Below are 25,158 nucleotides of genomic sequence, written 5' to 3'. Positions count from 1 at the left end.
GACGGGCTAAGGCGGGCGCGTGGCAGCAGCTGCCCCCCCCCCCTCCGTTTCCCGGCGCCCAGCGCAGCAGCTGCCGGGCGCACGCGGCACGAGCCGTGCAAAGCGCCCCCGGGCGAGCGGGGAGCAACCGGTCCTGCCCCTCCGCAGCTGCAATCGCCCGGGGCTACGGCTCACGTACCCGCTGCCCATCCCACCTGGCTCGCTCCCAGGCCCTGCCTCCACCAGCCACCCCCGGCCCGAGCCTGGCGAGCTCAGTGCGCGCAGATCCGGCTCCGTACCTGCCTGCAAAGCCGGTGCACGGGGGCCGGGGGGGGGGGGGCGCTACATTTAGGTGGGAGCGAGTTACCCCGAGTCATTCTCCGGAGTGGAGCTTCCCAGAGGTTCAGTTTCCCAGCGATCCCCTTTCCCCTGACATGCGAGTCGTTTGGGTCCCTCTCCGTTGCCACTCAAATCCTCCGGTGCTGCTCAGAGCGACTTGCTCCATTTCAGATAGGGGAGCCAGGCAGGGCCCCGCCGGCTCTGGGGAAGCTGTGCTCAGGGTTGGTATCTCATGCCAGACTACGGTGTTACTGCTTAACGTTATTAGGGCAGGGCATCTTAGAAACAAGCACAAGAGTTGGGCACGTGAAGACGCGAGTTATCAATAATCAAGAACTGGGACAGCAACGGGGAATCCTTCTGAAGTGTCTCCTTCCCATTCTGCTCTCCCTTGGCAACTGGGTCACAGACTGTTTCTGGGAGGGTTTAACCGTGTGCCGGGGGTCAAACCGGCTAGGAGAGTCTGTGTCTTTGTAAAGGGCAGGTGGGCACTGCAGTAAAACCCCCACCCAGCCTGTGGCCACTGCCTGGGAATGGGGCTGTAGGGCTGGATCCTGAGTCTGGCCCCATACATTGCAGCGTTAACTCTTAGCCCTTGTGTGCCCTAGGCAGCTAATCCAGGCCAGGCTCGGGTGCTTTGTCCATGAACGAAGGAAACGCTTGGGGTTCCCTACAGAGATATTGTATTTTCAGAATTGTTCTCAGCAGGTGTGGCCTCCTCATAGCAAATCTTACTGCTTGCTTCCCACCTCTCCTAACTGACACCGAGTGGCTCTCTCCTTCCTTCTTTTGCCCAGAAATGGCCCTCTCCTGTCTGCCATCCAGGCAAGGGCTTTGGGTGGGGGGAGAGGGCACAAATCTACTCCTGTTTTGTTTGATCTCTCCAGCACTTATGTTGGTTTGCTCCCACCTTTTCCCGGTTCTCTCGCTGAGGTTTCCTTTCTCCCCAGCATACGTATAGATTCTCTCTCTGTCCGTCCAGAAACTGGGATGGTGAATGGGAACGAGGAGGAGAATTCACAGCAGGCAGATGCTGAGCGAGTAGAATCTCAGGGGACATTAGCAGGAAAGTCCAAAGAGAAAGCTTCTTGGAGTTGTGCAGAGGCAAAAGCCTGTGAGAGTCAGCACAGGGCAGAGAAAACCATCAGTGGCTGCTCAGAGCTTATTGGCCATGCAAGAATCAACAGGAGAGAGACCCCACGCGTGCTCTGTGTGGGGGAAACAATTTACAGTGGAGTCCGCGTTATCCGACTCCCGGTAATCCAACACTCCGCTTTATCCAACCCTGCAGCTCCCGGGGACCCTGCTTGCTGCCCCGTCGCGCTCTCGGAGCAGCTGCTGCCGCTCCTGCCCGGGACAACAGGGCAGTGAGTAGGGCCGTTCTCCCGCCCCGTGCCCTGGAGCCCCCGTGCCAGGGCTGCTTCTTCCCCGGTGGCAGCAGCAGCTGTCCCCGTGCTCTCTAGGAGCAGCTGATGGGGCTCCTGCCCGGGCCATGTCTTCCCCGGCAGCAGTTCCTATCATCTGACATATTCGGTAATCCGACCATGTGTCGGTCCCGTTTACGTCGGATAATAGGGACTCTACTGTAGTTGGCGCTCAGACTTTATCACACATCAGAGAATCCACACCAGCAAGAGCCCCCTACACGTGCTCTGAGCGCGGGAAAAGCTTCAGTCGGCACTCAGACCTTATCGCACATCAGAGGAGCCACACAGGCGAGCGCCCCTGCTCTTGCTCCAAGTGTGGGAAACGTTTCAATCGGCGCTCAAACCTCATCCCGCATGAGTGAATGCACGCTGGAGAGCACCACTGCGTGCGGGAAAAGCTTCCGTCGGAATTCACACCTTATCACACATCAGAGAATCCACGCCAGAGAGCGCCCCTACCTGTGCAGTGAGTGCAGGAAATGCTTCAGTGACAGCTCACACCTTACCAGACATCAGAAAGTCCACACAGGCGAGAGACCCTACGTCAGGGTGGGCAAAACAAGCCTCTGGGCCGAGTTCAGCCCACTAACCACAGAAATCCTCTGAGCCTCTAATGTCCTGCATGCAAGGGGCACCCTCTGGCAGGCTGTCTGGCTGCTGTGGCTACTGGGGCCGCCGTGTGTGTGTCTGTGCAGCACAGCCTTGTGCGGGGGAGAGGGGCGGATCTCTGCACACGGCCACCAGTGTCTTCACAGCTTGCAGGCACAGGCAGCATATGGAGGGCTGTGGCACGCAGAGACATGTATGCTACACCCCTCCCCCAGGTCTGAATTCTCACCTACACCGATAACCCTCCCAGCCTCTGCACCACCTCTTCGAGTGACCCCCCCAATCAAAATGATTGCCCACCCCTGCCCTACATGTGTTCTGAGTACAGGAAAAGCATCAGGGTGAGTCCCTGCCTCAGCAGACACTGGAGAGTCCACGCCGGAGAGACCTCCGGCAGCCGTGCCAAGCAGGAGAAAAGCTGCATCAAGCGTTTGAGTGGATCAGAGGGGAATGCCACGGGAGTCTCTCCTGTGATTTTGAGTTCCATGATCTGGAGTATGATTTTATATTAAACTGAACATGCTTGCTACCCGACTGTGTCGTGAGGTTTTCTCCTTTCCTGAAGGTGGTTTGACCTCACAGGATATTACCTTCATTTGACAGAAAGCACCTCACAGGTATCGTGTAGCTTAATTTTGGCTGAACTGGCATTCTGCAACAAAGCAGCAGTTTGGACAACAAAGATCACAGCATCTACCTATCGTACATGAACATCAATGACGTCAGATACAGTGTAATTTACATATGCATCTTAGGGTTGCTAACTTTCTAATCGCACAAAACTGAACAGCCCTTCCCTGGGGCTCTGCCCTTGCTCTATCCCCACCCCCTTGCTTGCTGGCTGTCTCACACCCTCTCTCACTTTCACTGGTCGGGTGGGTTGGGGGGAGGGTGCAAGCTCTGGAGACAGGCCGGGGATGTAGGATCTGGGGTGCAGAAGGGAGCTGTGGGCTGGGGCAGGGAGTCACAGAGAGGGGGGTTGGGGTGGGGCGGGGCAGGAAGTTGGGGCTCTGGACATGGGTGGCTCCTTTGTTTACTTGGCATTCAAAATGAACAATGCAAAAATTAAAAGTAGTGATTTTGTTTCTATTTTTTGTTAATCAACACAAACTCTGCATGTTGCGAACAGCTTCCATTTTGGTGTTTGTCAAATCAAGGATATTTGAGGATGGAACAATTTAGCGATTCCGCTTGTGGTGGCACTTGAGGAAGGTGTAAAAGTGTCAGTGGTTTTCCCCTGTGTACTTTCAGCGTCTTCATTTGGTGCTGTTCTTTTCACAGCCAACCCCCGTTCCTTCCCTTTTATGACACATACCTGTTAGGGCCCGTTGAACGTGTATCATTTTTCCTCACTTTCTGCTGTAACGTGCATACCTGACATGACAGACGTGACCCATAAGAAGCAAGTGGTCACCATGGCACTCAAAAGATACCATTTGGAATCACGTGAATGTCTTCCACCTGACAGGTAAAAACGGAAGGGGTGCATTTTGTTTTTAGAGAATCCAAGCCATAAATCTGGTAAGTTTTCTTAGAGCGACAGTTAAACCTAACCGGCTTGACTGAACGCTTGGCCGCCCATACACCCACTGGCCATGGTGCTCCTCCCCACACATTCCCTGGGAGGTTACTACATGTTAGGTGACTCCTCCCCCTGGACTTTTCATCCAGTTTCCAGGACCTTGCTCTGGCTCCCTCCCCAACCCGCCCCACCATGTCACCTTCAGGGCGCTCTTTATCTGGCCCTCTGCTGGGGCAGCCTGTGTAGTGGCTATACCTCTGCTGCCAGAGTTGGAGGGAGGGAGGAGGACTAGAACCCACCACCCTGCCCTCACCAGGTGCACTACGCCACACCGGAACCCACCCTATCTGCTATGCAATACCTGAACCTGCCCCACTGCCTCTTCAGCCCCCAGGCCTGTGCATTTATTCTGAACCCCTTACCCTCCCCTGGTCCCTTTTGTTCTCATAGGATCCCACTGCTCCTGCTTTCTCCCTCGCTTCAGGAGCCATCTACACGGGTTTGCTAAGGATACAGCTGACCCAAATGTTTGCACCTCAACAGGGCCGTTCTGTCCTAAGCATCGTCTCCCTGCAGCAGCCTGGTGGCACCGGACTGGTCAGCATGTGGGTGGGGCGGGGGAGGGGTGGCACCATACTTTCAGGCTCAGACACAGCAGATTGTCCTAGCACAACTCCACACATGAACCCAGCCCCAAACCACCCACATCTGGTGGGAACGGCAGCAGGTAGAGAAACGGAACCGGTCAGGGCCTGCCACTGAGTAAGTGATGTCAGGGCCGGGCGATGGAGGAAACGACCTGAACTGATTGAAACACAGATCCCCCCCCCCTCCCCCCCCACCAGCAGGGTACAATACTGTCACCTAACAGCACCGCAGACTAATCACTGAGGCCGGACAGCCAGACCGTGCCAGCGACTCAATGGCTTCTTGCATTTCTCCGTCTTCACAGGACGCTGGGGAGTCAATACTGCCTCGCAGAGAGCAGGCTTAGGCTGACCGGGGAAGTGACCATGCTTACCAGGAGACAGGAAAACAATGCACTGGAGCAGGCAGGACCGGACATCACTCCTCAGACCTGAGCACACTGACATGCTGGAGGAGGCACTAGTAGGGTGTGTTGTTGGAAGTAATTCAGAACAGCGGGGAGAAGACAAAGACAAAGCCAAGGGGTGTGTGTAGAAACCAGTTTGTTCTCAGCAGCCTGGGAGAGGAAGGAAATCTGCTAATCTCTTCCTGTTCGGTCACTTTGCTTTCCTTGTGCTCCCCCATGCCCTGAAGACCCTCAGGGTGAAATGGGGAGACTTCTCCCCTGGAGGAATAGCTTTGAGTCACTTTTGCTTTGCTTCTTTCCACCTTTACCAGGGAGACGAATTGTTAAGGAGTCCTGACCTCTGGCTATTTTCATTGTTTTCTTTCTAGGTGTTTAGCCCTCACATTGGCTTTGCTAGATGGCTAATATTTAGTGGGAAAACAACTTCTTTAACGCAGAGTTAAGGTTGCCTGGTGAGAGATCCTCCCCTTACAGAATCTCAGCTTTGGAAAAACTCAAACCTCTTGAAAACCAGGAACCGCTCACATACCCTTAACTCTACCCTCAAGAATGTCCAATATGCCCCAGCAGCACACACACATTTTGCTCTGCCAGCACCACAGTGGCTGAAACGTCAAAGCTTTTCACTTCCATTTACAGCCCTTTCAAACAGCCCCAATACCCTTGGATGAGCCTGACGGCAGCATAATCCCTGGGCAAGCCAGGTGGGGTGGGACAGGTTGGGCTTAGCCACAACAGTGACCACAGAGCTGCTGCCCACCTCCCCTCAGAGAAATACCCCCTGCTCACTGAGCCCTGCTAAGCCACTCAGACAGCCTCCCTCAATGATGAAAGCCTGTGAACCCCCTGAGGTGCCAGGCACTGGATCTGAGAATGGGGCCCTACGTCAGCTGTTCACCTTGGGAAGCCAAAGGGTTAATTTTGAGGGAGCTGATTACCCTCCAAAGTGACTGCATGATCTCTACAGTCCTGGCCCCATGTTGCCAACTGAAAGAACTATGACCCAATGTCCCTTTTATGCCGTTTATTAAACTGAACAAATCAAATCAAGGCCACACACACATCACTACTGTAAACACTGCGCAGCTAACGAAGGGTTAAACAATAGAGTCCTACAGTTCACAGACACTTACCTTCCTTCCTTCCCCCCGCCCCGGCATCCCCGTCCTGTTCTGAAATTTGATTTGTCCTTTTCATATCTGTTCATTTTTTTAAATTGTATCCTTTGGTATATATGGTTGTGACAATTTTCTTCCACTATTTGATCTGAGGAAGTGGGTCTGGCCCACGAAAGCTCATCATCTAAAAAACCATCTTGTTAGTCTTTAAAGTGCTACATTGTCCTGCATTTTGCTACAGCTAAGGTCATTCAGTGACCACACAGTGTCATTGTACTGGAGTTTGGGGAAATCACCAGACTAATCCAGCAGAACAATCCTGCCTTATACATCTCAGAGCGGGAGCCCACGGAAATGGCTGTGTATTGAGTCTCAGAGGGACTGCGGTGTGAGTCTGCAAAAACAATGGAGTCGTCCCATGACCCCCTAGAGACTGACCGATTTATTGGGGCATCAGCTTTCATGGATAAAACCCACTTTGTGAGATGCAGAGAGGCTGTGATAGATGCACTAATAGATCATCCCATTGCCGTGATCCAGTCCGTGCCTCTGACAAAGGGGTTCATCCTCATTGTTTTCACTGTGTATTGAGCATAAACCCACTTGGAGACCTTCACTCAGGGAGAGGACGCCAGAGCTGGCCAGCTGTAGAGTCGGTACTGAGACCAAGTATCAGAGGGGGAGCCGTGTTAGTCTGAATCTGCATAAACAACAAGAAGTCCTGTGGCACCTTAGAGATGTGCATCTCACAAAGTGGGTCTTTGCCCACGAAAGCTCATGCTCCAATACATCTGTTAGTCTGTAAGGTGCCCCAGGACTCCTCGTTTATACTGAAACCAAATGATTGCTTACATTTAAGACTCACACTCAAAGCTGGTTAAAGCTTCCTCTTTGCATTTCACTGCTGTGGAACTAACCCTTCTCCTTGTCTTCCCTTCCCCACACAGACACAGACCTTGCTGAGACTTGGTAAGCGGCCACTGAACAATTTCTATCCAACCGCAGCACAGATGATGCATGCAGCCACTGCTTTCCAAAAGTGCTCTAAAGGGAAATCACATCTCACCTGCTCATTAGAATTCTTTGAGGGAGCCGAGAAACATGGACGGGGTGAACCAGGGGCTAAAGTGTATTTGGACTCTCAGAAAGTCTCTGAAAAGATCCCTCAACAACAGTGTTAGGCAAACTAAGCAGTCATGGGATAAGAGGGAAGGTCCTCTTGTGGTTCAAAAAGGCAGGAAGCAAAGGATAGCAACAAATGGTCAGTTTTCATTATGGAGAGAGGTAAATAGTGGGGTACCACAGGGATCTGTATTGGGACCAGCACTGTTCAACATATTCGTAAAGGATTAGGAAAAAGGGGATTGAGGACCCCCCCTCACCTCCCCTCCCCATTAGTGGCATTACTTGCCTGGGTGGATTCTCCTATGCTTGATAAAAGTTGAGCTCTTATTAAAACTTTTCCCACATTCAGGGCAGGTGTAGTTGGTGGCTCCCCTGTGGATTCGCTGATGACTGATGAGGGCTGAGCGACGACTGAAGCTTTTCCCACACTCAGAGCAGGAGCAGAGCGTCTTGCCTACATGGATTCGCTGATGCGTGATAAGGTTTGAGCTCCGATTGAAACTTTTCCCGCACTCAGAGCACATGTAGGGTCGCTCTCCTGTGTGGACTCTCCGGTGGGTGATAAGGTGGGAGCTCTGGCTGAAGCGTTTCCCACACTCAGAGCACGCGTAGGGCGTCTCCCCAGTGTGGATTCGCTGATGTTTGATCAGGTTTGAGCTGTAGTTGAAGCTTTTCCCACATTCAGGGCAGGTGTAGGGTTTCTCTCCCGTGTGGATTCGCCAGTGCTTAATGAGGTCTGAACTCTCGTTGAAGCTTTTCCTGCACTCGGAGCATGTGTAGGGCGTCTCTCCTGTGTGGATTCTCTGATGCGTGAAAAGGTTGGAGCAGTGACTGAAGCTTCTCCCGCACTCAGAGCACATGTAGGGTCGCTCTCCTGTGTGCACTCTCCGGTGGGTGATAAGGTGGGAGCTCTGGGTGAAGCGTTTCCCGCACTCCGGGCAGGTGTAGGGCGTCTCCCCAGTGTGGATTCGCCGATGGGTGATCAGGTTTGAGCTGTGGTTGAAGCTTTTCCCACACTCGGGGCAGGTGTAGGGTTTCTCTCCCGTGTGGATTATCCAATGCCTAATAAGGTCTGAACTCTCACTGAAGCTTTTTCTGCACTCGGAGCACGAGTAGGGTGTCTCACCCGTGTGGGTTCTCTGATGTGTGGTAAGAGCAGATCTCCGAGAGAAGCATTTCCCACACTCAGAGCATGCGTAGGGGGTCTCTCCGGTGTGGATTCTCTGATGTATGGTGAGGTGCGAGTTGTGATTGAAGCGTTTCCCGCACTCAGGGCACGTGTAGGGCATCTCTTTAGTGTGGATTCTCCGATGCGTGATCAGGGATGAGCCATGACTGAAGCGCTTCCCGCACTCAGAACATGTGTAAGGCGCCTCTCCCGTGTGAACTCTCCGATGTGTGACGAGGTTTGAATTCTGGCTGAAGCGTTTCCCACACTCAGAGCACGTATAGGGTCGGTCTCCTGTGTGGATTCTCTGATGTGTGATGAGGTGTGAACTCCGATTGAAGCTTTTCCCGCACTCAGAACACGTGTACGGTCTCTCTCCAGTGTGGATTCTCTGATGTGTGATGAGGGTTGAGCTCTGACTAAAGCGTTTCCCACACTCAAGGCAAGTGTAGGGTCTCGCTTCCCTGTTCATTCTTTCTTGTCCAGTAAGGTCGGAGCCGCTATTGAAGGTTTCCTCTGGCCTGGCCTGACTCTCACAGGCTTTTGCCTCTGCACAGCTCCAGGACGCTTTCCCTTGGGATCTTCCTGCTAATGCCCCATCTGGTTCTATTTGCTCAGCATCTTCCTGCTGTGGATTCTCCTTGTTCCCACTCACCATCCCGACTCCTGCGAGGACAGAGGGAGAATCCGGGTATAGGGCACCCGCTGTGCTGGGGAGAAAGGCGTTTGTGGTGGCTGCAGCTGGCCTTGGTGGCTCCTTACAGGGGGATCCCATGATCCACAGGAAGCAGGGAAGGTGTCTCATCTGGGCCTGCCTGGACAGGCCTCAGGGAAGCAGCCACTCAGAGCCCAGCAGGCTCAGATAAAAGGAGCTGCAGGGCTGCAGGTCAGTCCCTACTGGGATTGCAGAAACAAAGGGCAGGCCGATGCAGCAGGCTAAAGACTAACAAGATGGTTGGTTAGGGGTTATCTTTGTATCATGATCTTGCTAGTCTGTAACGTGCTGCACAGCCCTGTCTTTTGTTTCAGCTAGACCAGCCTAACAGGGCTGCATCTCTATCACTGTCCTACTGGGACTGGAGGAGTAAAGGGGGGGTCGCTGCTCCCTGGCCCGGGGAGAGCAGCCCCTGAGGACGGTGGCCCTGCCAGGGGGCTGCCGAGAGACGGGCCCGGAAGGGAGGCCCAGGGAAAAGCAGCAGCGGCGGCGGCGTGTACGGTCCCTGCGGGAGGGTAAACCGGGGAAACGGTGCGAAGCCCAAAGGGGCCGGGCCGAGGGTGCAGCCTGGAGGCAAAGGGCCCAGAGCGTCGCTGCTACCGGCAGGGACCCGAGACCGGGGGAGTCGGGCGGAGGCCAGCCCGGAATTCCCACCGCGCCGGGGCGAGGGGGGGCCAGAGGGGATTTCAGTGCCCCCCCCCCGCTCTTCTCCGCTGCCTGCAGCATCCCGGCCCCGGTTACCTGGCTCTGCGGCCCGGCAAGGTGCGGCAGCCGGGAAGCCCCGCTGCAGCCGCCGCCGGCCCCAGCCGGGCCCTTTGTTCTCCCGGCGCCGCCTCCGCCCGCCGCGCCCGGCCTGGCGCTGCCGCCGGCGCCCGAGTCGCTGGGCCAGGCTGGCTCCTCCTGCTGCTCGCTCTGCTGCAGCCTACCCCGGTGCGCCGCTGGGATGGGCCCCCGGGAGGAGGGGGCAGAGTCTGCAGGGGGCAGCTGGGTGCCCAGGAGGGGCGGGGGCAGGGGGTGGGAGCCGGGAGAAGATACAAGGGACCACCCGCACTGGCTGATAATGGGATGGGGACAGAGGAGGCCGCCTGGCCCCGAGAAGGGCGGCCAATGCCTGAAGATACAGCCCCCCTGCACACAGCTCTGGCCTGTAGCTGCCTTGCCCTGCTGGCTACAAGAGCAGATACCAAGGGGGTAAGCACTCTTCAGACGCTGGAGGAAGTCGATTCACTGCCCTCCCGGGAGAGGAGATATCTGCAGACCCTGGGCCTAGCTTCCAACCCAAATTTTGGCTGCAGAAGGCACATGCCTGGACAGCTATAAACACTTTACAAACAAGCTATTCATACACCTTGTCAAAACCCACTCCCAGGAGCAAACAGCCCGTGGGCTGAGCAACTGAGAGAGAGAGAGGCAGTTAGAGACAAAAAGACATCCTTTAAAAAGTGGAAGGCTCATCCTATGGAGGAAAATAGCACCAGCACCGCCGGCACGTCCCGTTTCATAGTACAATCAGGCCAGCCCAGCTGCAGCGGAAGATTGGCCAGCAAAAGACCCAAAAGCAAACAGCAGTTTTTCCTCCTGGGTGCATGAGAAGCAAGAAGCCTGCTGAGTAACCCATGGGGGCCACTGGATCATCATGCTAAAGGCACGCTCAACAAGCCAAGGGCAGCGAGGAGAAGCCAAATCAATTCTTTGCATCCATCCTTACTGCGGCGGATGGGAGGGAGAGCCCCACACCAGCGCCATTCTTTTGGGTGACACAGCTGGGGAACTGTCGCAGATTCAGGAGTCAATAGAGGTGGTTTTGGAAGAAACTGATCAATTAAACAGCAATAAGTCACCCGGCCATGATGGCTTCAGAGAAAGGGGCCAGAGACACTCGGTACAAAAGATAGGTACCCGTGTGCAACACCTCTCAAAGAACACCCGTTACAAAGCCAGCTGCTTCCTGATAACATGCATGGTGGGCAGCAAAGTTTTCCCACAGGGCATCCCAGTCCTAGGGCTACAGCAGCCCTGTGTGGGGATGGAGGGACCCCACAAGATGGTTACTGTGACTCAGGTCTGTCTGCAGTCGGGTTAAAATGCAGCGTAGAACTCCAGCCCAATGTTTTTCAGCACGTCATAGGATTCATATCCCCGAGCCTGGGATTACATTGCAGTGTAGACACACACCCCTCTGGTGCAAAGCGCCTCACGTTACATGGAAAGATTTACACCACGAGAAAACTCACCTGTAGTCTATTTTCACATTTTCTAATCTGTCCGAGCAGCAGGGATCGGATGAAGTGATACAAACGCGTAAGACACAAGAGCAAAGCTAAGCGACAAAAGCACAGAATCAGGACTCAACATTCCTGGATCCTGCAGTTTGAACCTGGAGTCCTGACCCATTCATTCCCTCATTCTCCATCAGCACGTGCACAGCATGGATGTGCTCTGTTCAAAAAGGCATCAGACTGCGATCCCTGGGGAAGGAATGTCCTCTGAAGGCTTCAGCTGTTTCTCTCTTTGCCTCCTGAAACTTTGGACCCAAATGGCAAAGGACTATAGCTCCCTCTTTAACAAGGGCAGCCTCTGGGCCCAGAGCGAATGCCACTGAACTAAGGCGCAGTGTTTTTAGAATCAATAGATTTAGCTGGGCCATAGGTCATCACAGCTTCCATCTCTGGGATGAAAATCAACCTCGGTATCTGCTAGTTCTTGCCTAAGCCTTAGAAACGTGGTTAGGGTAACTTGACATGTTCTTATGGTCACTTCTGACCTGTGGTGTGGCTTGGTAAGGTAGGAATAGCTTCTCCCTATATATCCCAGTTATTGATTGAACCTGGTGGCACAGATCTAAGATTGGGACTAGATCCAGGCCTGGCTTAGAATCCCTGTCATCCACTGAAGGCGGGTATTTACTACAAATGGTTATTTCGCCACTCTCGCCCATTCAGCACTGATTTCACATTACATACATCTGCAGCATCTTCAAGTGTTAAACTGGTCAAAAATGCCACTTCCATGTCCTCCATCTGTAGGCACGGTGGATCCCAAATAATAGGCAGCGAGCATCTGGGCAGGAAGGAAATATCTTCCAAAGTAATCGGCTATAGGGCCTGGGCCACAATTGCTCTGGGATTCAAATTCATGGATCTTTTAAGAAGCCAGAGGGGGTCAGGCCAAAGGTCCATCTGGCCCAGCAACCTGTCTGCCCACAGTAGCCAGCGCCAGGTGCCCCGGAGGGAATGAGCAGAATAGAGAATCACCAGCTGAGCCGAGTTCCAAATGACTGACTGGGGAATCCTGAAACAATATTGCCAGAAGCAACTGAACAATCGTGTGTTGACCAAACCAAGTGAAACCCCACAACCCTTGGTAACATTACCAGGCGTAACTGCGTGAACTGAACCAGTGTCCTCTCTGACGACGTGAAGGTGCAAACACACAGCTTGTAAAATCATGCCAGTGGCTACACGCGGCACGGAGTCCGCACTAGCGGACATTTAAAAATGGCGGCGCCCGGCTTTATGCAAATGAAGCCCGGGAAATTCAAATCCCGGGCTTCATTTGCAACTCCGGTTGCCTACATTACCACCCTAGTTCGAACTAGGGTGGTAGTGTAGACATACCCAGGATGAGTTAGGAGAGAAAAGTCTGTAAATCCTAAGCTGTGTCTAGACTGGCAAGTTTTTCCGCAAAATCATCTGCTTTTCCGGAAAAACTTGCCAGCTGTCTACACTGGCTGCTTGAATTTCCGGAAAAGCACTGACAATCTCATGTAAGATTATCAGTGCTTTTCCGGAAATACTATGCTGCTCCCGTTCGGGCAAAAGTCTTTTTCTGAAAGACTTTTGCACAAAAGGGCCAGTGTAGACAGCACAGTACTGTTTTCCGCAAAAAAGCCCCGATGGTGAAAATGGCGATCAGGGCTTTTTTGCAGAAAACCGCATCTAGATTGGCCACGGACGCTTTTCCGCAAAAAGTGCTTTTGCGGAAAAGCATCCTGCCAATCTAGATGTGCTTTTCCAAAAATGCTTTTCCGTTAAAAGCATTTTCGGAAAATCATGCCAGTGTAGATGTAGCCCTATAGTATTAGTCAATATTATATGTAATGTTAACATATAATATACGATCACATGTTTCTTCAATTATCCTCGTGTTAAAAAAGCATTTTGGAAGGTCGTTTCTCTATTAAACAAGGCGATAGCTGAAGTATTATAATTTCAGGACTAGGCACAAATACACCAGGTAATACTAGGCCTGGAATGTTCAAATCACACTTGATGTTTTGTAGATATGACCCTCTCTTTTTCTTCAGAGTGTAAGGTTGGTCTGCACAACTGTCAAAATGTAAATATAAGCCATAGTGAAACTTACAACATCTCTTTGACATAGAACGTGTAATGACGGTGGTCTCTGAAAAAGCGCGTCACGGCAAATAGAGAAGCTCTATTAGATAAAGTGATGTAGGGAAACAAACTCCCCCGGTTATAAATACAGGAGGGATAAGCACATAGGCTTTGAGACAGTGGGAGCTGGGGATGCTGAAATGTGTCTATTCAAGTAAATGTGTAACTGCTGAAACCATCCTCCCCCGGTGCTACTGCCTTTGATACAGGGAAGGGGGAGGCAGCTCCATGGGAGCTGGAGCATTTGTGGAGCCGGCTTAAAAGCTGTCTCCCCGTGCGTGCTGGCTCCCACCTGCCCCCCTCATTGCACGGGGGGGACGGTATTGAGGTGACACTGAGGGTTTGTCTAGACTAGAAATAATGATGTGGGGGCCTCAGGCCAAGCGCAGAGCAGACCCCAGCCACTGGAGCTGGGTAATGGCTGCTCTGCACAAGCAGAGGTGTTGCACCAAGATCGCGAAGCTGAGCAGTTACCTCCACGTGCAAAGTGCAGACACGGCACAGGTCGATTCGACCTCGCCGTATCCAGGCAAGGCCAAGCCCGTCTCCTGCACCTGGCGCTGATGGATACTGCTGGCAGGAGGAGGTGACAATCCTTGGAGATTTAAGACAAAGGAGTTGATATAACGGATCGTGGGATTCACCCCAAAGACGGAGGAAGCGGAAAAGGCAGAGGCAGGCAACCCATGCAGAGCGGAGAGACCACGTTGGAAGAAAATGGTGTAAAAACGATGAGAGAACTAGCTAATGTATTTTACCAAAAATCTTTGGCCAGCTAGATTCAAAACGTGTACAGACATTACTTGCTTGTGTGGATTCTCTTATGTTTGATAAATGTTGAGCTCTGACTAAAACTCTTCCCGCATTCCGGGCACGTGAAGGGTCTCTCGCCCGTGTGGATCCTCTGGTGTGTGATGAGGGTAGAGCTCTGACTAAAGCTTTTCCCACACTCGGAGCACGTATAGGGTGTCTCTCCAGTGTGGACCCTCTGATGTGTGATCAGGTTTGAGTTCCGATTGAAGCTTTTCCCACACTCGGCACAGGTGTAGGGTTTCTCTCCTGTGTGGATTCTTCGATGCATGATGAGGTGTGAGCTCCGGTTGAAGCTTTTCCCGCACTCAGAGCAGGTGTAGTTGGTGGCTCCCCTGTGGATTCGCTGATGACTGATGAGGGCTGAGCGACGACTGAAGCTTTTCCCACACTCAGAGCAGGAGCAGAGCGTCTTGCCTACATGGATTCTTTGATGCGTGATGAGGTTTGAGCTTCGACAGAAGCTTCTCCCGCACTCAGAGCACATGTAGGGTCGCTCTCCTGTGTGCACTCTCCGGTGGGTGATAAGGTGGGAGCTCTGGGTGAAGCGTTTCCCGCACTCCGGGCAGGTGTAGGGCGTCTCCCCAGTGTGGATTCGCCGATGGGTGATCAGGTTTGAGCTGTGGTTGAAGCTTTTCCCACACTCGGGGCAGGTGTAGGGTTTCTCTCCCGTGTGGATTATCCAATGCCTAATAAGGTCTGAACTCTCACTGAAGCTTTTTCTGCACTCGGAGCACGAGTAGGGTGTCTCACCCGTGTGGGTTCTCTGATGTGTGGTAAGAGCAGATCTCCGAGAGAAGCATTTCCCACACTCAGAGCATGCGTAGGGGGTCTCTCCGGTGTGGATTCTCCGATGTTTGATGAGGTTTGAGCTGTGATTGAAGTGTTTCCTGCACTCAGGGCATGCGTAGGGTGTCTCTCCAGTGTGGATTCTCCGATGCGTGATCAGGGCTGAGCCATGACTGAAACTCTTACCGCATTCAGAACATGTGTATGGTCTCTCTCCAGTGTGAACTCTCTGATGTGTGAGGAGGGTTGAACTCTGGCTAAAGTTTTTCCCACACTCAGAGCATGCATAAGGTCTTTTTCCCACATTAATTTTTTCATGGCTAGTAAGGTCTAAGCAGCCACTGAAACTTCTCTCAGGCCTGTGCGGATCCTTACAGGCTTTTGCTTCCGCACAACTTGAAGACATTTCCTCCTTGGATCTTCCCACTAATGTCCCATGTGGTTCTATTTGCTCAACACCATTCTGCTGTGATTGGGAACGAGAAGCAGAATCCACCATCCCAGCACCTGCAAGGACAGAGAGAATCCAGATGTGAGTCACTTGCTGGGCTGGGGAGAACAGAGAGAGGAATGGGAAAAGGTGGGCACAAACCAATATAGGTACCGGAGAGATCACACACACAATTGTTACTCGCCTTTTCGTAACCGTTGTTCTTTGAGATGTGTTGTTCGTGTCCATTCCAATCAGATGTGCGCGCATGCATCCGTGGGAACCAGAAGATTTTGCCCCACCAGCTAGCCATAGGGTTGGCCTCAGTGCCTACTGGAGTGGCACCTAATAGCAGCCCTACTGACCTCCCCCCGAACCCTGTCACTACCCATCCTTCAAGGTGAGGATCCAGTTTGCTGGATCCAGGGGTGGGATGACGCAAGCCAGGGAGACCATGTGGAACCTGAGCTCCTTCACAAACTGAGTCAGTTCTCACATGTCCAAAATGGGCCCGACACCCCCCAGCCTTCAGTATTAGGAAATGCCGAGAGTAAATTGCCGCTGTGCTCCTGAGGAGCCTCCTCCACTGCCCGAGAGATGGAGCACCTACACCTCTTGAATAAGGAGTTGCTGGTGAGAAGAGTCCCTGACGAGGGATGGAGAAGGGAATTGGAGGGCGTATCCCCTCTCAACCATGCTGAGCACCCAATGGTCCGGGTAATGCAGGGCTATGCACAGCAGAAAGGGGATAGTAAGGAAGGAGAGGTAAGGTGGCTTGGATCCTGTGGGGCATCTGCTATGCGGTCCTTGCCTGTGCCTTCCAAATGCTTCTTTCTGGCTCAAAGGAGGCTTGGACTACCAAGAGGACGGGCGTTGCTGCTTCCTACCCCTGCACTTTCTCCTGTAGAAGCAGCTTTAGCAATTTGAGGGCTGATATGCTCTTGAAGGGGGCTGAAGTCTGAAGTGCTGGCATTGGGTGACAGAGGTATGGATGCCAAGGGACCTGAGTGTCCCTTGAGTCCTTCAAACTATGAAGCCTCCTGTTTATTTTATCTGAAATTGGGCCCTTTGAAAGGTATGTCCTGCAGAGCCTGCTGGGTCTCCTGACACTTGGGAGCCAAGGACTTCCCTCATAGCTACTCCCGTGGCTACGGGGGGGCGGGGAGTGTATATAAATGCTCACACCCTTCAGAGGGTATGAAATAGCACCGCTCATTCTTTTCTGGGAGGGTAGGGACAGATGTCTGCCATCGGCCCTAGTAGTCTAAGCTACTGTTTTTATTGTAGGGAGAACAACACTGGAGGTCCCAGAGGAGGCGAGGATGTCCACCATCAGGCCAGTGTCCATGGCTACTGCCTCACTTTGGAGGCCCAAGTTTTGGGCTACTCTGCAGAGTAACAGTTTCAGAGCCCTGTTACCTTCCGGAGCTGGAGCTGCTGACGCTCCTGCCACCTCCTCATCAGGAAGAGGGCGAGGATAGTAAGTTGTGGGTGCCACGGTCAACACCAGACTGAGGGGCTGATGGGCCCACTGACACCGAGGGATCTACCGGCACCGTGTGGATAGAAGGTACCAGTGTGGATGTGTGGAGCCCCAGTGCCAGGATAGCATGCAGGATCTCTAATGCCAGAGATGCCAACCTGGCTCTGGGACCTTGGGCTGGACCCAAGGTGTCCAGAGTGGTCCCTGTGGTGTCCACTGTCCAGACAGGGGCTGACGACGGCAGCAGGATCTTGACCTCCTGGTGCCAGACCTTGCAGAGTGGCAGGAGTCAGCCTTGGACTGAGGGAGTGACAGCCAGGAGTCAGTCGGGGAGGTGGGAAGCCAGCAGTGAGATCTGCCATGTCCCTGCCTCACCTGCCGGGAACAATTCTGAATTCGTACAACTCACGAGATCACGGGAGGGAGTCCCCACTGTTTCCATTATTCTAGGGCAGTTTCCAGGTAGGTTTAGCTGAGGCCCTACCTGTCTGGGCACCTCTCTGGAGCTCTCTTTCCTCAGAACCCTGGAGATCTGGGACTCACGGCTCTGCCCCTCGCTCCAGCTGGGAGATCACATGGGGTTTGGACACTGGGAAGCCTGTGTACGAGAATGAGAACACGGGAGATCAGCTGGATCTGTGGGATACTCGTCTCAAAGAACACCCCATGATTTTACCCTCAGCTCCATGCCACGCATCCTGAGACCAACTGCCATGGCTCCACGCAGCAGGACCTCCACCTGCTGGCCCCTTAGCAATAGCTACTGCCCTTCTCCACCCCACCACTGTTCCCCGTTTCCCTTGCACCCCGAGCGGCAGCCTTCTCCACCTGCCTGTTGACAGATGGGCTCAGTGACTCCCGTCGCCCACGCCGCTCCCCAGATGTGTCTCCCCTAGACTGTATCTAGGATTCTCCCAGCTGCACCAATTGCCCTTCACATGGGAAAAGGGGAGAAGCTCTGTTTGTGCATCCAATAGGGATGAATCAGACGACATTTTATCCATCCATTGTTCTCTACGTGGCCGATAGTGAATGCCCATCCAGAAACGACTCCAGGTGGAGGAAGGGTTAGAGCGCACAAGCAGAGTGCACAGTGGAATGGTACAGCGGTGCACAGCCTTTTTCCTACCGCTACCCCTGGGAAAATTATGAGCAAAAAAAAGAAAAAGGCGCGGCCCCTTTAAATGCTGCTCCGCTCACCTGCCACTGCCCCTGACACATGTATGCCAAGCCAGGAAAAAAAATGGTGGCCAGCCCGGTGCTGCGACCTCCCCCGGAAGGCAACTGCAACCCCCAAGGAGGTCACAACCCACGGGTTGCGCACCGCTGGAATGGCAGACGGATATGATCATCCCAGGCACATCATGATACTGTTGTATCCAAGTGCGATGGGGTACCCAGCCCCCCCACCCCAGCTGGGCCTGAGAATACTACTGGGCACAGGGAGCCCCAAACCTCTGGCCCTTCACATGAGGAAAGGGGAGAAGCTCTGTTCCTGCATCCAATAGGGATGAATCAGACGACATTTTATCCGTCCATTGTTCTCTACGTGGCCAACAGCGAATGCCCATCCAGAAACGACTCCGGGGAAGGGCAGGAGGCAAGAGGAGGAGCAGGGGAGCCGGCCATGAATCTCGGGCTGAGGAAAGGTCTCGAGTTCTCACCCCGGGATGCTGTAGGGACCCCAGCACTCCCAGTAACCAGGAGCAGGGCTCCGCACCCAGCGAGGCCACAGTGGCGTGGTTCTCCTGCATCACCTCCCTGTAGAGGGCTCTCTGAGCAGGGCCCAGCAGGCCTACTCCCCCTCCGTGAAGTACACGGCCAGCTCCTCGAAGCTCACCGCATCTGAAGGAACAAGAGTCGCCCGCTCAGTGCCTGCAGCCCAGGGACTGCCCTGGGATTCACAGCAGAGCAGGGCCAGTACAATGGATGCTCTGCGAGGGACCCGATAAGAGTCCCAGCCCTGCACAGCTCAGAGGAGCCGGGAGGCATCGGGGCAAGGGCAGACGGGGAGGAGAGGGCTTTCATCTCTGCTGGCACACACAGGGGCAAGAATCGTCACATTCATCTACCAGCCAGGGGCTGGAACCACAGTAGGATCCAGGGACAGTCTCTGGCAGGATTCCCAAAGCCCTCGCCATAAAATCACAAGGGAAAGCAAATGGAGGGAAGGGGGAGTCGACAGGAAAGAACGTGACCAGCTTGGAACTGCAGAAAATCCACACGGGAAGCAAAGGGCAGAGGGGGAGCCGGTGGCCTGCAGGGTCAAGGACAATGCAAAGGGTTTGAAGTGTGTTAACAAGACAAAGACCCTATCAATCGCGAAGGGCCGTTCAGATGGTAGAAGCATTAAAACTGTTCAGCCAACATGCTTGTGTTGTACCCGCGAGAAGACAGAGGGTGCAGTCCGGTCATATAATGGTGACAAAACTCTTCCCATTCCAGCCATCACCCAGGAGGGCATTAAACAGCAGCTACTGCAGGTAGACATTTTCAAACCAGCAAGGCCGATAACTTGCATCCAGGCGTATTAAAAGAATTGGCCGAGGCGTTCGCTGGCCCATCGCTGTGGGTTTTCACGGGGTGTTGGAATAGAGGGAAAACTCCAGAACTGAAGATCGTCCTGTGCCAATATTCAGAAGGTGTAAAAGGGCTGACCCAGGTACCTGTAACAGTGCCCGTCTCGCACTTATTTCAAGCGAATGGAGCACCCGATAACTGTCTGAATAAAGGTTCAAGGGAGGCTGATACAATTAACATCAACCCACGTAGCTTCAGATCCTATCGAACCCACCGCATGTCCTTCTGGATGTGATTTGAAGTTTGGTTGATGAAGATATCATGTGGATGCAATATACACAGATGTCTACTAGGCATTTGATTTGGTACAACACAATCCTCTGATTAAACGAGAGCCTTACACAGTCGACACTGCGCACAGGAACTGCATTAAAAACCAGCTAACTGATGGGTCTCGACATGTAGCTAAGCCAGGAACCAGGGTTGAGAATGTGTCGATGGAGTCTCGCAAGGCTCGGATCTGGCTCTGAGCTCATGTTATCCACGGCCTGGCAGAGGAGATAAAGCCTCCTGATACAGTCTGCAGCGGACACAGGCCGGGGAGCAGCGAATAACGACGGGTATCGGCAGGTTGTGGCTCCAGCCTAGGGAGTCTGAGAACTTTCCCCAGTTCTGGGCAGGTGGCTTATTTCCTGTTCCCCAAACGGGACGTGCTGCTCCCAACCCCCATGAGTCTGTTCCCTATAATCAAGCCAGAGTCACCCAGCAGGATGGTCACACTGTCCCCTCCCTTTCTCCTGCCGTCTCCTCCACATCCACCATCTCCTGTGCTCCTGTGCATTTTCTGTCCCTTTGCTTCCCGCCAGAGCCCAGCCCCAGCTCCCCGACAGCCCCGTACCTGAGCCGGCTCTGCTGGCGCCATTGCCTTTTCCCAGGGAGGACAGGACGACCCGCGGCACAACACGGTGTTATTCTGCAGCCAGCAGGGCGAGATGGCAGCTGTTGCGATTTCAGGGAGGGTTGTCCACGTCACACTCTGATTCATGCCCGGCGTTCTCCCTGCACACAGCCAGTCTGGGCTCCACGGCACCAAGAGACACCTGGGATGTGTCTTGCCCTGCAGCAAAACACCCAAGCCTGGCCCGGATCAGCTGCCTGGGGCACACAAGGGCTAAGAGTTAACACTGCAATGTACCGGGCCAGATTCAGGATCCTGCCCTACAGCCCCATTCCCAGGCAGCGGCCACAGGCTGGGTGGGGGTTTTACTGCAGTGCCCACCTGCCCTTTACAGAGACACAGACTCTCCTAGCCGGTTTGACCCCCGGCACACGGTTAAACCCTCCCAGAAACAGTCTGTGACCCAGTTGCCAAGGGAGAGCAGAATGGGAAGGAGACACTTCAGAAGGATTCCCCGTTGCTGTCCCAGTTCTTGATTATTGATAACTCGCGTCTTCACGTGCCCAACTCTTGTGTTGTTTCTAAGATGCCCTGCCCTAATAACGTTAAGCACGTAACACCGTAGTCTGGCATGAGATACCAACCCTGAGCACAGCTTCCCCAGAGCCGGCGGGGCCCTGCCTGGCTCCCCGATCTGAAATGGAGCAAGTCGCTCTGAGCAGCACCAGAGGATTTGAGTGGCAACGGAGAGGGACCCAAACGACTCGCATGTCAGGGGAAAGGGGATCGCTGGGAAACTGAACCTCTGGGAAGCTCCACTCCGGATAATGACTCGGGGTAACTCGCTCCCACCTAAATGACAAACATGGGGAACGCCTCAGGGCTGGTTTTCTGGAAATCCCCAAATCTGACATGTCACATCAGTGTTCAGTAATTAAAGAGAAAGGGGCAAACACGCTCTGACTCTGACTGGTGACTAGTGGAGAAGACTGAGGGATTGTACCTCAGAGGCGGATACAGAGTAAAGGTTCTATCTAACGGATTTCACAGCAACATCTGATAATCAGGGAGGAGAAAAGGAAGATGTGCAGGGAGGGGCAAGCCAATGTGGAAGGCTGCGAGAAAGGGACAAGGTGTGAGGAGTGATGTTAACATGGGATCACTGTGGGGAGCCCAGGGGACAACACGTCACTGGGAAGAAAACTGATCGCCCAGTGTTTAGAGCCAAGGGGAAAGCGGGGCAAGACGAAACGTTTCCGAATGAAGAACAAAGAGCAGCAGCTGCGGAGAGTGGATGCGGCGGCTCTGTGGCTCCCTGCTACCCCGGCCCAGGAAGGGGGTCCCCTCTACCAGGCCCTGGGGGAGCAGCCACTCGGAGCCCAGCCGACTCGGATAAAAGGCGCTGCCGGGCAGGCCCTGGCCGCGGCTGGGGGGACTTCCCTGGCTGCCCAGCGATGGGCAAATCGTCCCTTGCCCCCAACCCGGCGCTGCCCCGGCCCGGCTCCGCGCCCCGGTTACCTGGGTCTGCGGCGCGGCAGAACCGGGAAGCCCCCGGCCGGGCCCGGCCCTTTGTTCTCCCGGCGCCGCCCCGCCAGGCCTCCGCGTGCAGCGCTGCGGCTCCGGGCTGCCGGCGCCGGGTCGGGCGGGGTGCGGGGACGCGGCTGGTGCCCTGCTGGGCCCGGCCCCAGTGCGCCCCGCAGAGCGCCCGGCCCGGGGCGGGCCCCTTGCCCCAGGGAGCCGGCTGGCAGCTCCCTCCGCGGGCCCCGGCCAGTGGGGACAGTAAGGGGCCGGGCCCGGGCTGCACTCACTGGGGAAGGTGGGATCGGCGGCGGCTCCGGCCCCGCTAATCAATTCGCTAAGGGCCGGGCTGGGAGGGGCCGTGGGGAAAGAGGTAGAGGCTGCCACGGGCCTAGGGGAGCTCAGGTTCTGGGGGCTGCAGGGTCACTCCATGGCCGGCCAGCCCTGCCCGGCTCCTGCCCGTCCCCTTGTCCCTGCCTGAGAAGCCTGCTTGTCCTGGGTCCCCTCTGCTAGGGAATAACCCACCTGCCCCACGGGGCGTGTGCCTGCGCACAGCACGGGCGGGGCGGCTCCTGTGGGCCCTTGCCCCCTGCCCCACGGGGCGTGTGCCTGCGCACAGCACGGGCGGGGCGGCTCCTGTGGGCCCTTGCCCCCTGCCCCACGGGGCGTGTTTCTGCACACAGCACGGGCGGGGCGGCTCCTGTGGGCCTTTGCCCCCTGCCCCACGGGGCGTGTGCCTGCGCACAGCACGGGCGGGGCGGCTCCTGTGGGCCTTTGCCCCCTGCCCCACGGGGCGTGTGCCTGCGCACAGCACGGGCGGGGCAGCTCCTGTGGGCCTTTGCCCCCTGCCCCACGGGGCGTGTGCCTGCGCACAGCACGGGCGGGGCAGCTCCTGTGGGCCTTTGCCCCCTGCCCCACGGGGCGTGTGCCTGCACACAGCACGGGCGGGGCGGCTCCTGTGGGCCTTTGCCCCCTGCCCCACGGGGCGTGTGCCTGCGCACAGCACGGGCGGGGCGGCTCCTGTGGGCCCTTGCCCCCTGCCCCACGGGGCGTGTGCCTGCGCACAGCACGGGCGGGGCGGCTCCTGTGGGCCCTTGCCCCCTGCCCCACGGGGCGTGTTTCTGCACACAGCACGGGCGGGGCAGCTCCTGTGGGCCTTTGCCCCCTGCCCCACGGGGCGTGTGCCTGCACACAGCACGGGCGGGGCGGCTCCTGTGGGCCTTTGCCCCCTGCCCCACGGGGCGTGTGCCTGCGCACAGCACGGGCGGGGCGGCTCCTGTGGGCCCTTGCCCCCTGCCCCACGGGGCGTGTGCCTGCACACAGCACGGGCGGGGCGGCTCCTGTGGGCCTTTGCCCCCTGCCCCACGGGGCGTGTGCCTGCACACAGCACGGGCGGGGCATTTCCTGTGGGCCTTTGCCCCCTGCCCCACGGGGCGTGTGCCTGCACACAGCACGGGCGGGGCGGCTCCTGTGGGCCCTTGCTGCCTGTCGGTGGCAGGCGGATGCCCTGGGCGGTGCTTTGAGCCATTCACAGGGCAGCCCGACTATCACCTGGAACAGTCACTGGAGAGAACGCCAGGGAGGGACGGGGAAGAGGTGGCGGCTTCACCCCATTCTCTGCTCTCGCCCAAGATTGTCAAGGGACAGCCTGTGCCCCCCATCTTTTCTGGGCAAGCAGAAGGGGGGATTCACAGCCTGACTCCCACATTGCAGCAAGGAGCCCCCCCGCCCAGGCTACCCTGTGCCCTGAGCGCTGCTATCTTGCTTTTACTGTACTTGCATTTTATTTGGCTCAGAGCAGGTAAAGCACAGACAGGCTTACGGAACAGCAGCTCTCCAGAGGGCAGAGTCAAAAACTACCCCTGCAGATTTCACTCCAATATAGACTCTCTTCCACAGCTCTCCGGCTTAGTTCTTTAAACAAACACCGCCTTGTTTTAGTTTTCAACAGGCTAATGATCTGTATAGTACTCAAATGTCTAATTTCTAACAGGGAGACCTATGAGTCCGGCCCTAAATCAGCACACCAACCTTTGCACTCAGCGAGCAGGCAGCACAAATGGAGACTCAGGGTGCTCACAGGTTGTCCACACGACTCTGCTGTAGAATTCAGAACGGTGCCTCACAAAGATCCCCCAAACAAACACAAAGCAGGCTGCTCTTTACAACACTTTACAAGAGTCACTTGATCTATTTCGCACATAGGAATCCTCGTACCAAACACAAGTTAGTCCAGACTTGATTTCTTGGGCTCCAGGAGTTAGCATGAGGGGTTTCCCATTCTCGTGTCAGTGCTCTTTGAGGACAGCAGAGAGAGCTGTTCTCACACCATATGCAGGTCTCACCACAAATCTGATAGAAATGTAGCCGTGTTAGTCTGGGGTAGTTGAAGCAAAATGCAGGACAATGTAGCACTTTAAAGACTAACAAGATGGTTTATTAGATGATGAGCTTTCGTGGGCCAGACCCACTTCCTTTGATCTGAGGAAGTGGGTCTGGCCCACGAAAGCTCATCATCTAATAAACCATCTTGTTAGTCTTTAAAGTGCTACATTGTCCTGCATTTCACAAATCTGATCTGAGGCAAAGATTCATACAGCAGAAAACAAAAGTCACAGACCACTCTCGCCTGCAGGGAGAATGGGCCCCGAGGTTACAGTTTGTATGAGTGACTCATGCCAAGGGGTAGAAGAATCTATTGAACATTTTGTCATCTGTCCTTTTAAAACTCAGCATGTTCTTCACACAAGCCTTAGCACTTGTCTGCACTAGAACATCAAGCCACTGTAACTAGCTCAGTGGTTCTCTGTGGTTCTCTGTGGGGTAAGCAAGACACCACAAGAAGGACAGAGGGAATAAGAACAACCCAGGAAATTATAGACCGGTCAGTTTAACGTCTGTCCCAGGGAAGATAATGGAGCAGGTAATTAAGGAAATCGTATGCAAACACTTGGAAAGTAATAAAGTGATAGGGAATAGCCAGCATGGGTTTGTGAAGAACAAGTCATGCCAAACTAATCTGATAGCTTTCTTTGATAAGATAACGAGCCTTGTGGATAAGGGAGAAGCGGTGGATGTCATATACCTAGACTTTAGTAAGGCATTTGATACGGTCTCGCATGATATTCTTATTGATAAACTAGGCAAATATAACTTATATAGGGCCACGATAAGGTGGGTGCATAATTGGCTGGATAACCGTAGTCAGAGAGTTGTTGTTAATGGTTCTAAATCCTGCTGGAAAGGGATAGCAAGTG

At 54.7% G+C, this 25,158-nt stretch overlaps 1 protein-coding gene across 1 annotated transcript; it reads right to left on the bottom strand.

Moving 5' to 3' along the window:
• Positions 1 to 5,939: 5,939 nt before the first annotated feature.
• LOC102463243 (uncharacterized) lies at positions 5,940 to 22,383 on the bottom strand. Its single transcript, XM_089779557.1, has 7 exons — positions 21,902 to 22,383; positions 20,384 to 20,640; positions 17,450 to 17,563; positions 14,257 to 15,559; positions 13,928 to 14,048; positions 9,798 to 9,978; positions 5,940 to 9,007 (listed from the first exon to the last, which is right to left on the bottom strand). Exons 4-7 carry the CDS (start codon positions 15,549 to 15,551, stop codon positions 7,452 to 7,454), a joined length of 3,153 nt encoding a protein of 1,050 aa, XP_089635683.1. The 5' UTR covers positions 15,552 to 15,559; positions 17,450 to 17,563; positions 20,384 to 20,640; positions 21,902 to 22,383; the 3' UTR covers positions 5,940 to 7,451.
• Positions 22,384 to 25,158: the final 2,775 nt, after the last annotated feature.

The sequence above is a fragment of the Pelodiscus sinensis genome, chromosome 7 (assembly GCF_052426305.1).
Source record: "Pelodiscus sinensis isolate ZL-2025 chromosome 7, ASM5242630v1, whole genome shotgun sequence".
Taxonomy (NCBI): Eukaryota; Metazoa; Chordata; order Testudines; family Trionychidae; genus Pelodiscus; species Pelodiscus sinensis.
Note: the sequence above shows the minus strand (reverse complement) of the source record. Positions and strands in the feature narration are given on the sequence as shown.

Bases quoted from the DNA above. Each gene is read 5' to 3' on its own strand.
- LOC102463243 (XM_089779557.1), bottom strand. From the start codon at position 15,551: ATGGTGGATTCTGCTTCTCGTTCCCAATCACAGCAGAATGGTGTTGAG. The intron at 9,979-13,927 runs GTAACTGCTCAG...GCACCGGGGTAG, and splicing joins TCTGCACTTTGCACGTGGAG to GCTGCAGCAGAGCGAGCAGC. The intron at 9,008-9,797 runs GTAACCGGGGCC...CTGTCCTCGCAG, and splicing joins TTGCCGGGCCGCAGAGCCAG to GAGTCGGGATGGTGAGTGGG.